Source organism: Tiliqua scincoides, chromosome 7 (assembly GCF_035046505.1).
Source record: "Tiliqua scincoides isolate rTilSci1 chromosome 7, rTilSci1.hap2, whole genome shotgun sequence".
NCBI classification, from domain to species: domain Eukaryota; kingdom Metazoa; phylum Chordata; class Lepidosauria; order Squamata; family Scincidae; genus Tiliqua; species Tiliqua scincoides.
Genome location: NC_089827.1, coordinates 24641989 through 24654030, shown reverse-complemented (window position 1 = coordinate 24654030; position 12042 = coordinate 24641989). Strand labels below are relative to the sequence as shown.

General features: G+C 40.2%; 1 protein-coding gene across 1 annotated transcript in view; it reads right to left on the bottom strand.

Moving 5' to 3' along the window:
* The window catches only part of MAGI2 (membrane associated guanylate kinase, WW and PDZ domain containing 2), a 747493-nt gene that overhangs the window by 75601 nt on the left and 659850 nt on the right, over positions 1 to 12042 (bottom strand). The window contains exons 13-14 of the mRNA XM_066633432.1: positions 11250 to 11439; positions 1050 to 1091 (exon numbers count right to left, since the gene is read on the bottom strand). Of these exons, the coding sequence (XP_066489529.1) occupies positions 1050 to 1091; positions 11250 to 11439 (232 nt within the window). The remainder of the gene's footprint in view (positions 1 to 1049; positions 1092 to 11249; positions 11440 to 12042) is intronic.

Sequence of the window (12042 nt, the reverse complement as noted above, 5' to 3'; positions counted from 1 at the left end):
CTGTCCTAAATCTCCAGACAATCAGTTTCACTGAATGTCCTCTGGTTCTAATGTTGTGTGAGAGACAGAAGAATTTCTCTCTCTCCCCACACCATACATAATTTTATACATTCTGCCTGTAAATGTAAACGAAGAACCACTGTCTCCACTAGATGAAAGTTTGAGGCTAACGGTAGAGTTGCATAAGGACTGCCAACTTTTGGTAGTATTTGTGGTTTGTTAGCAGGTATCTGGAAAGAAGAAAGTCAACTAGTGTCACTTTTCCCAGAGTGGACATGCAACAAAGGAACAACAAAGCACTTCAACAGTTGAACATCTGTCTACTACACAGCTATTAAGGACAGCAAGAGTCCTGCCAGAAATAAGGGCAGTAGCCTTCGCTTATTCTGTTGTCCCTTTAAAACAATTTGTCTTGTTTTCTACACTTCCTAATGTAGGTAATAGCACAAACCTATGCAGGTTAATTTGGAAGTAAGTCCCACTGTGTTCAGTAGGTCTTATTATCAGGTAAGGGTGCATAGGATTACAATTTGAAGTTATTTATATATCTAAGTATTTTCTGGATATTGATCTTAACTTTAATCCCATCTGAGTGTAGTTACTGTTTGGTACCAACATTTCAAGAATTTCTTTCTTCCTTATTCAAGATGGTGAAGTTTATAGAAAGGGGGATCATCTGGATCCACATAACCTTTTTCAAATTTATGTAGAAATTTAAGTCTAAATAAGATTACAATAATCCTCTGACATGTATTTAAAATTACTAATCTAATGTGAATGAACAGTAACAATGGTTAAACATATTCATGTGTATGTTATTTGAAAGGGTTAAAAAAAGGAATGCTCATTCCACCTCACAATGAGTGCATATTAGATGAAAACTCCCTATCTTGTTAAGTACAGAAATAAGAAGCTACATTATGCAGAATGGTGATTGGACACTCATGACTGACCATGCCCCTGAGCCATGATTGAAGGAAGCACAGTCACTTCAACATAAAATGGAGAACAGTTACATTACAGCACAATGAAGGCTGAAGAATACTTGCCAGAGGAATCCATTCGAAAACCAGTCCTGGGCGGCACTTGCTCTGAATAGGAAAACGTGGAATTAAAGGTGAAATAAATTTTTCCAGACATTTAAATAAGCAATACTGCTTTCCTTGCTTTGATATAAAAATACTGAAACCTAATTTTAAAGTTTCAATAGCTACATTTTATTTCGCATACTTAGGTGTCATATTTTAGGTAAATATATATTTCTATATCTCTAGGAAAGTTCTCTGGAAACAGATGAAGTTTTAACTCAATGATATGGGCAGTTACTGTATTTGCCACTGAGAATAATTCAATTTGGTAGCTATTGGTAAAAATGACCACATCGTATTTAATTTTCAATGACAGTCTTAAAGGTTAGTTAAGCACCTCTGGTGAAAAAAACCTGCCATGCCAATGACCTTCTGCTAGAGGATGGGCCTGATAGGTGGATGTTACTACCTAGGCTTGGACCTCTATGGTGTGCCTGGGGTCACAGTTTCATCCCCAGGTAAGACAGCAGCAGGAGTGGGAGGGGGGAGAGGGGTGAAACTGGGCAGGGAGAATGAAAGAAGAAGGGGTGGGGAGGATGTGGGGGGGTGGATCCAATGGCGATGGTGTACACTGGATCCTATGCCCCCATCAGCAGTTTGCCTGCCCCTTTTCTCTCCTCAGACTTGTGTTAGCTACAGACAAAAGTTCTTTTTTATACAACCATTTTATACGTCCTTTTTATACATTTTTTATAGGATGCTCCTTTTTATAGATCCATTCATCCAGTTATGCTGTGAAAATTCAATTGTACATGTGTCACTTTTCAGATAAAAGTCTTCTAATTTTCTAAATGGAAAAAAGGGCTTGTGTAACTTTTTAAAAATGTGGTGAGTTTAAGAGAAAGGGGTTGCTACGTCTTTAATATAGCCATCAGTTGTAGAACTGACATTTTCTATTAGCATAACTCCTCTGGGAACTCCTTGCCAACCAGCAATCAAAACGACTTCTCATCCACAGTCCTCTTTCTAGTGTTGATATTTTCATAATCTCATCTGAAAATGCTTTTGGATATATTGTCAGTTCCTATCACCAACAAAAATACTTTGTCATAATAACTTTCTGCCGAGATGAATGGTACAGGGAAAAGTTCAGTGTCTTACATTTTCCTCTTCATTTCCTTTCTTGTGATGCCAGTAGGGTTAATTCTTACTTTGTAGTCACAAAATGTATGAACTGCTCCATGTCATAGAAAAACTATGTATATGGTTACACGGGGATGGGAAGTTTATGCTGCTTTAAAGTGATACTTTACTAAAATCCTATATAGTGGGCTGTCCTTATCTGCGGGGTTGTAATCCGTGGTTTTGTTTTTCATGTTGAGCCCATGTCTGGAGCCCATGAGAATCCTTAAGGATTCTCAAATGCAAACAGAAGTGGCTCAGAAGGCTTCCCTGACATGACTGGAAGACACTTCTGGTTTGCTGGTGCAGGGCCAATGTGAATTTCATTGTATGTGCTATTTGGTATCTGCAGGGGTTCTGGAACTGAGGGCCCAATGTATATACACAGACAATTTTGGGGAAAAAACTTTGCATTTGCTCAGCAGCTACAAGCACAAGTTGGTTTCATTTATAATTTATCAGAATGAAGGCAAATTACTGGAATGACCCATAAATCAGTACCTTTAAACATGGCTTTTTGATATGCCTTTTTTCTGTTGTTGATAATAAGCTGCCATAGCAGCTCATAGCACCTACTAAAAGCAGAGGAGATAATCCTGCTGCCACAGGAATTTAACAGAATTTGTGCTTTTTGTGACACTGTGGCAAAATTCCTATTCTTTGTGACATATACTTGTCATGGAGTCACCAGAGCCTTAATTTACATGGTGAGAAAAAAATCATTTGTGAAACACCCCTAAATCAATATTTATGGCCCAATTGTATCAAGGACCTATGGCAGTGGATCATTGCAGTGGTGCAAAAGGCACGTCACTATCACACATGGTGGAGCCACTGGTGGAAATGGCCAGCAGCACTGTACACATGGCAGACTTAGATAAAGTGGGGGTGGACTGTGGACAGTTTGAGGTTGGGGGTAGGAGGTAAGCAGTGACCTGGAGAGGGTGGATCTCAGAGGCAAAACTGCATGCCAGATTCTATCCTTCTTTTTCCAGGCTGCTCTGCCCCTTCTCCTCAGGCATACACCAGCTACATAGTTGCTGTTGGTCTGAGGCAACCCAAAAGCGACTAGAAGGCCTACTGAGAAGTAAGTAAAATAGGTTTACTTACATCTTGGTTAGCCTTATGGTCCCCCCCAATAGCATGCAGTGCATGCTCTGTTGGTGTAGCTGCATGCTATAGAGCCAAATTCTACGCCTTTCAAATGAGTTTGAAAAGTTTCTTAAGTATATAAAGTTGTCCCATTTTCTGTCATTGTATTCTCTCCCTCTTCTCTCTTTGTAACTTCCTATCTCCCTTTTGCAAATAAGTACATATTACACAAATGCCTATAGCATATCAGATCAAAGATTTAGGGAATGATCACAGCATTGTATATCTTAACTTTGATATCTCTCGTTATGTACTTCAATTAAGCAGACAACATAATCAATTTTGGGAAAAGTTCTTCCATGGGGGTGGGAAGAAGGGTGGGAGTTCTACAGTAAGAATAAAGATTCCTTCCTCTCTTAAAATGGTTCCACATGGGTTATCCTTGTGTTTTAATCTGTTTTTGCATACACTTCATCAAAGTTCTTAGAAATGCTATTGCAAGGATAGAGCAAGGGTGCTATTTCTTTTACATTGTACAATCCTGGTTCTCAACATGCATACATTCCTGCTAGCACCCAGTGTACTGAGTGCCAGTTGGCCTCAGTTGGCCTATGTTGGGCACAGGAAGTCCTCCCCTACGTTCTTGCTCCATGGATGCCGATATTAACATCATTTTTCGTAGTAAACAAATCTTAGACTGTCCATTGCTTTTATTAAGATAAAGTATGCTTAACAGAGTTTTAGGAACAAACTGGGTAAACTGTAGTGACAACACATTCCTTCATTTCATATTCTTTAAAATGACACACTGCAGATGCTCTTCAACCAATTTGCACAATTGCACATATACCGCAGACACCCGCCCATAAGTCGACCCCACAGATAAGTCGAGGGCAAGCATTGAGCCAACAACCATGGAATTTTCTATGACCCTCGGATAAGTTGGGGGTTAAACTTAGGGCGGTGTCTGACTATAGTTTTGTCTGATTTTACCAAAGGCCAGATCCTGAAAAATAACCTACCACTAAGAACTGTAGTCTCTAATTTATTAAAAACACAGTAAAAGATCATAAGATACATTTTTATTCTTTTTTAAATTCTGGTCTTCACCACCTTCTTGTAAACACTATCAGAGTAAGTGCACCGTAAACAACATACGAGTGGTTCCCAACCTGCTATTCATGTACTCCAGGGACACTCAATAGGACCTTTAGGGGTACTTGAAAAAGAATGGAATAATGGCAGAAAAAGGCAGGCCATGCTCCAGAATGCATGGCCTGGAAGGGAGGTAGCTAGTTAGCTGTGAAAGCCCCACCAATGGCTAGTTTTTGGTCATCAATTCATGTATGAACCAGTGATTGAAAACCAGCACAGTAAAAAAGCTGAAACATAATATGGAAAGTGATCAATCACCCAGAATTTCTCAGCACACTTCTACTGCAAAACAGTGCAAAGGCAGTTCTTCAAACAGATGAAAAGAGAAAATATGTGATGAATACATGAAGTCTGGGCTTTCATATGGAGGAGATGAGGGCTTGTCTTACTAATTACAAACATTTTGCTAATAGGAAGGGTACAATTTATGGAAATGGCTGCCAAGGGATATGCAAGTGAAAAAGGTTGAACCATGGATCAAATCCACCTTTAAGGGGTCTGGTGTGTTAAGCCAGAAGCTCTACATACAACATACAACCCATAACACATAACTGGGAGTGTGCAATTCAATTCACAGCAGAGGGATGCAGCTGCATGTATTTGCAGTCCTTTTTACTCAGAAGTAGACCCACTGCTTTCCATGGGTGTTATTCTTAAGTAAGGGTGCACTGAATTGTGCCTGGGAAGGAGGGTCCCATCCTGGTGTTTCCAAAAACAGACCTGCTTTGCAAGCATTTGCCAAGCAGAACCAGAACCAGGCTGCAGCAGAAGGAAGGAGATTAAAAGGTTAACTTTGGCTAGAATTTCCCAGTTGCAGTAGAAACTATCTCTGCCCTGCCTGCCTGGTGCCTATCTGCCACTTGAGAAACAAAACTGTTCAGAGTTGAAAGGCTCTGCCCTCTGATTGACCTGGAGATCAGGCGTGAATATCTACGGTACTTAAACAGTTCTTAAATTATTACCTGCAATGATATACATGATATAAAGTGTGAAATATGCCTTAAAAATGTATAAGTTAATCATTTACAGAAAAGGTGTTTAAAATACCCAGGGATGGAAAAGTTTTGCTGCCCTTTGCCATACCAGAAACAAAATAAATTTTAAGACCATAGTGTATACACCCCTCTTTCTTTATAAGTACTTTAAGTACTTCAAACTACTTATAAGTACTTTCACTATACAGACATCCACTTATCCATATTAAGACAATCCCTCTTTATCCATATCAAGATTTATATAAGGTCCGGGAATGGTAGGGGGAAAAAAGACCAAGGCTGCAACCCTAACCACACTTTCCTGAGAGTAAGCCCAATTGAACAAAATAGGACTTACTTCTGAGTAGACCTGGTTAGAATTGTGCCCCAAGCCTCTCATGGAGACCCAGTCTCCCTCTTATTTTACCCAGTGGGTATACCTCCCTAATGCTTTGAGCTCTGGAGACAGTGGATGAATTTGTCTCACATGTCAGTTCCAGAAGGTTGGATCAAATTTTGGATTTCTCCCACTGATAGGACAGAGGTCCAACAGCTCCCCCTTTCTCAGGTGTGTTCCTATGGCCTTTAGAGGAAGTGCTCTTCATGACCTATAGAAGACTGAGCATGGGTGAGGAAGAGATGCTCTCCACATGAGATGCACTGCCCCATGCTTTCAAGGCATGTGCATTATATGCTCCCTTTTTCAGTGAACTTGTTTTTGTATCTACAAATTACTGTGCATATGAGTCCTAAAGAACAGAAGATTTAAAAAAAAATGGGAAAAGTAGAAAAACAGATGAAATGTAACAGAGTCTGCAACTAAAGCTTGAGGTGCTAAACCTCATTATGTGATGCTAGAACTTCTGAAACATTTTCGTTGTTAACACTTTACTGATGCTGTATAATGTTGTTATTAAATGTTACTTATTCTATTTTACTGTATCATGCAACTTTTTCCTTTTGCTATTATTAGGCATTCATGGTGATTTTTGAAGTGAACTTGGAATGACTTTGAAGTGAATTTTTCCCATTGAAATTAATGTAATTACTACAGTCATATTTTCACTGTAAAGACTGTTTTCAGGAATGGAATTATGTACATATAAAGAGGGAAAGGTGTATTAGATTTGCTTCAGATGAATTTTCAGTTTGATTCAGATGAATCTCAAACTTTTTCATACTAATTAATATAACAAAGTAAAAACATATTTCCCTCAATGAATTTTAATAATGCCCAGGACTTCAAGAATATTTTCCCATTGCTTCCTTTATAGAGCATTGTAAGTGCTAGCAATAGTAAGCATTTTAAACTTACATCTGAGGTACCTGTTCATTTCTACAAGTTGAACCTGAGCATATCATGGTTCACATTTTAACTTGAACCAGACATTTCCATTAGTTCACAGCATTCCTATTTAATGGCATTTATATGCCACACACCAGCACTGGATTGCAATACCAGATAATAGAGGCCTGTATGGATAATTTATATATGTTCTAATCAGCAAGACGAAAAGCTTATTATGCTGGTCTTGTGGTAAGGAAATGCAAAAGATGTTCTGTTGTGTACAATTGAATTTAAAGAGCTGTGCAGATTTCTGACAACATTATACTTCAGTGCATGATTGATGGCTTAATATAGAAAGCCTCGGGAAAACTCTCACCTTCTGTATTGCAGCCAGCTTTGAAAGCAGAAAAATAGTTGAGGAAAGGTTGGAATAACTAAAGCATCTCACACTCATTTTATGTAAAAGAAAAAAAAGAGTAAGAAGCAATGCTACATCATTTACTTCCAATTTTGTTTTGCTGATTCCATATGATTTCTATGATTTCACAGTTCTTTTTTTAGCAAGCAACATGGCAAGAGAAAAAGGTGCATGATCTGCGTCCTTTGATCAAGGTTTTGGAATCTGAACTAATACCAGCACAAGACTACAGCACCAAGACTGTAATTTTACTGTGTGCTTGCATGGAAGCAAGTCGCATTGAACACAGTGGGACTTACTTCCAAGTAAACATGCATCTTGTGGGCTTTTCTGCTTAGTTTTTCATGTTTTCAGACTGTGGCACATACCGCTTTCCAGTGATGCCAAAATGCAAATATTGAGACTCTTAATGTGTTCTAGTTTGCCTTACTCATCGAGCAAATTACAGTAGTACTGCAGTATCTGTGGGGGTTTGGTTCTGTGCTTCCTGCGGATATTGAGGGACTGCCTGTGCCGGTCCAGTGGCAGTATGCTCAAAATGGCTGCCAGCACAGCATGCTGTGACTGCCACTAGTACCCATTTTACAATAGTGGAACTCAGTTCTGTGGAACTCAGTTCAATAGTGGAACTCAGTTCAAATGCAAAAATTTTGCAAATTTTTGTTTGTTTGTTTGTTTGCAGTTTGCAGTGATGCCTCGCAAGACGAAATTTTCACAATACGAAACGACTCGCGGAACGAATTAATTTCGTCTTGCGAGGCACCACTGTACTAGGAATAATACTAGGAAACCTCGGGGGGCGGCAGGAACAGAGAAAACCTTCGCTGCCAGGAGGTTGAAGCCAATTTATCTTGCTGATTTATGCCTAAACTAATTCTTCTTGCAGCATTTTTTTTAAAATTGAGAGTTAGGCTGTGGTCTGCACTTTTCTGCTCTGTCTCTATTACTCTGGAGGCTGAAGAACAAGTGCAAGGCTCTGTGAAAATATTTCACTTACTGTTGAGTGACTCCCATAGAGGGGAGCACTTACTGGCAAAGGACAGTCCTGTCTTTCAAGTCTTAGATCAAGTCAAGTGTCTCTCAAGCAAAGATGCTGAGGTTTTAAAAAAAATACTCTTGCTAATTACAGGTTCTCCTTCTCTCTTTCTGACAGCCATTCCCACAGGCAGGTCACTGGGGATTAACTTTGCAGCATGGTATCTTTATTCTGCCACTGAAGCAATGGATGTGAGAAAAAAAGAGTCAAAAGTCAATCCGTACTTCAGAGGTTTTCCAAAAATGTGTTCGAATAAAGCCATTAGTCCTTCCGTGCCAAGCCTCAGGGCCCACACTTGTAAATAGTCCACAAGTAAGGTAATTGTTAGGAACACCATGGTGGCAGTCCAGAGCCCTGTGGGCATACAGCATTTTCATTACCTGTTGTAATGGCAGCTTGAGCTCAATGAGCATACAGGGCTGTCTTCCCACTGAGGCCACTGAGTGGTCAAAAAAGAAACTGAGGGAGAAGAGTGTTCTTCCCATCATCAAGGTACTTATGCACAGGGTTTCCTAACTCAAGGGCAGGGGCAGAATGTTTTATAAAGCTCTGGAAGCTTCTGAGGTTGGGTAGCATAGCTAGCTATGCTAGAGTGTAGCTAGAGGGAGGCAAAAGGCACAGGGCCCTCTCACTCGCTGTCAGAGACATTCTGGGCAGCAATGGCAATGCGCAGGAGACACTGCTTGGTTCTTTGAGTGCCTGCATGTTGCCTTTGCTGCCTGGAATTGCTCTGACAGCAAGTGGGAGGGGCCACTTACACAGTGTGTTGCAGTACCTGCAGTACTGATCATTTTGTCCCCCAGCTATGCTACTGGGCTCTGCACATACACTGAACTCCACTGTGTAAGACAGAAGAGCCCATGTGGGAGATTACACTGAAAGTATCCCTCTCTAGCACTAGAGAATGTCTATATGTTTCTAATGGAGATTTTGGATGGGTGAGTGAGAAAGCCTTCCTGAATTCTTGTAGACTGAGCTCAGCCTGTATGGAGCATAAGGCCATCCAGGTTTGGAATAGCAGGCTTACTTCTGCATCCTGATCCACCTGGGGCACTGATTTAAGTGATGAAGTACAGATTAAGAAGAAGGAAATGGGGATAGGGCATGAAACTGAGACTGTCACACTCCATCCATGCCTACCTCTGACACATTCCATCCATACCTGTGCCTATCAAATCTGATGGAATTTTAACTAGTTTATAAATAAGAACAAAAAGTGTTCTTTGACAGAATTCTGATTCCTAGCATGTACCCATTAATTCTGCATTATGATTCCTTGAAAACAGTGACAATTTTGTCATTGACTTCAGTTTGAAAGTGTTGCACCCTTGGTGGTTTTTTTCATGGAAGCAAATACAACCAAACTTTTTTCCTTTTTACATATAGCTTTGAACAAAGACCCAGTTTGGACAATACATTTTTTTCCAAGGTCAGGGGGAAAATGACATCGCTTATTTCCTTTTTACTCTGTGTTTCTGTTCCACTTCCAAAGCCTCCAGCTATCCACATGCAGGGAAGGGTGGGTCAAATTTTCAGGAAGGCTCTGGGGCAAAAGTCCTGTGTGGACTCATCTCCTCTGCCCCCCTCCCCATGGCATGCTCTCCATACTTTGGAAAGCAGAGGGAGGAGAAGGATGGAGAAGAAGAAAGTGTGATGCCTAGAGAGGGAGGGGGAAGAAGGTGGAGTGCTGAAAAACACCAGGCAGTGAGTGAGTGTGGGTGGATGGGATTGGGTTGTGGAATTTAGAAAGGTCCTGGATGGTGGAATCTGGCCCCACCTGGGGAGCTGGTTTGGCTAGGGTTACCCCTGCATGTAAATAAAGTTGTTTAAATATTTCCAGAAAGTTTTCCTCTTACCTCAGAGCACTTTTAATATATTTCTTGCAGGAATGGGCAAGAAATTACTAATATTTCTAGGAAGGGGGAGGGGAGTAGAATTGTGCTTTGTTCTTTTCAGTCAGCAGAGCTGAGAGTAGGCAAAAATGTCTGAAGAAGCTACTGATCAATTAACAATGTGTCCTTCCTTCTCCCAACCAATGGCAAGAGGATAGCTGACAAGACAGTGCTTTCCTAAGACTTCAGAAGAAACAAAGATGCTCGGATTTAATCTGGAAATGTAATGGAAAGATAGGCGGGGGGGCTGAGCCAAAGGAAGCTAAGATGAGACTGAACAAGTCAGGGTTTGGTGATTGCCTGTGGTGCCAATCCTAGCTTATTAAACAAGCCAATATTTAAGATAAACTGTAATAAGATTGTGATGAACCACTTCTTCATAACAATACAATACGAACTGTGTTATTTTTATCATAGCTTTGTAATATGATAACCCCTCACCCCACCAAAGATTATAAAGGTGTGCCCCTGTATCCGCAGGGGATCTGGATCAGTTCCACGGACCCCCTGCGGATATGGAAACTGCAGATAAGGGAGACACCTGTCTCACTGGCCCCCTATCCTCTGCACCCCTCCATACGCCTATTATCCTGCTTTACAGACTGTCTTGCTTAACAAAGTCACAATAAGCTTACAAACTGATAGCTACATTGAGGCTACCTCCTGTACACTTTAAAACAAACAAAAAAAACCAGATCAAGCTGAACAGGATGTGGTTAACTTTTGCTTCCTGTTCAGCTTGATCTAGTTGTTGTTGTTTTTTTCAAGCACCTAGGCTGCTGAGGGAACAGCCTGAACATTGTAATAAGCTTGTAAGCTTATAGCAACCTTGTTAAGCAAGACATTTTTGCTTCAGTAACTCTGTAAAGCAAGTTAAAGGGTGTGTGCAAGGGCTTCTGTACCTGCAGATAACTGAAACAGTGGATATGGTATCTGCAGATAGGGGGACCTGCCTGTAGTTGCAAGTTTTGCTAGCAAAAAGGAAAGACAAGTTGACCTTTTAAAATAATACATGAACAAAGGTATTGTTTGATTTCCCTCTCCAAAAAAATATATAGGAATTGGTTTCATTAGTTGATTTACTTTGATTACAACCAATACCATTAGGCCAGCTTTGGAGCACTTATAGGGAAATGTTTAATGTTTTCTGGGGTTTGGCAGAGGGGCCACAGTTTTTCACTTACGCCTACTTTCATAAATAGCTCGTGATTTCTCATATAGCTCGTATGGGTCAGGTTTTCTTGGGTCAAAGGCCTCTGTTGAATCAGGAAAAGAACTCCTGTGAAGGGTGGGTGGAAAGGGAATATTCTGTGGTATAGCTGGAGCGGATAAACTTGTCTGAGGACTGCCTTGATTCTCCCATCGTTCCAACATCTATAATAAATAACAGAAAACAAGAAAACAAGTTTTAGACTGAAGGCCTCCAGGCATTGTGTTTGTTTTATTTTTACAGTTCTGCAGTGCCTAGATGTTTTTAGATGGTTGATTAATAATATATATTGTTATTATAGGTGGAGAATATCTTGGTAGACAGTACTGGAACCACTGCAAATTCCTTAAGAGTGCATTATAGTGTGTGGGGGTGAGTAGGCAGCTGTATTGTGTAATGTGAAGATGTCAAGGTGTGAAGATACTTTGGAAAAATGAGTATTTAAGCAGAAACATTCATTTTGAAACATCTGCCTGCCATAACAAGTGGAAAATGTACTATTCTTAAGAAGTTCTTTTAAATTCTTTGAGATTTAGGTAAACTTCCTCCAATTTTGCTGTTGCTTCCATGTGAAAACTTTGGGTAACTTCATAGGATAAGTGCCAACGCTCTTCTCACATTTCATTTCTTTTGAAAAAAATGTCCCACTCTCACGCTTGCTTGTTTTTAAAAAATTATTCATTTCTGTATTAGACAAAAAATATTGCATTTTTCCAGCATATAGCTCCCTCAGTACATTCATGGTGTACTGCACCCAAAGAGGGGGA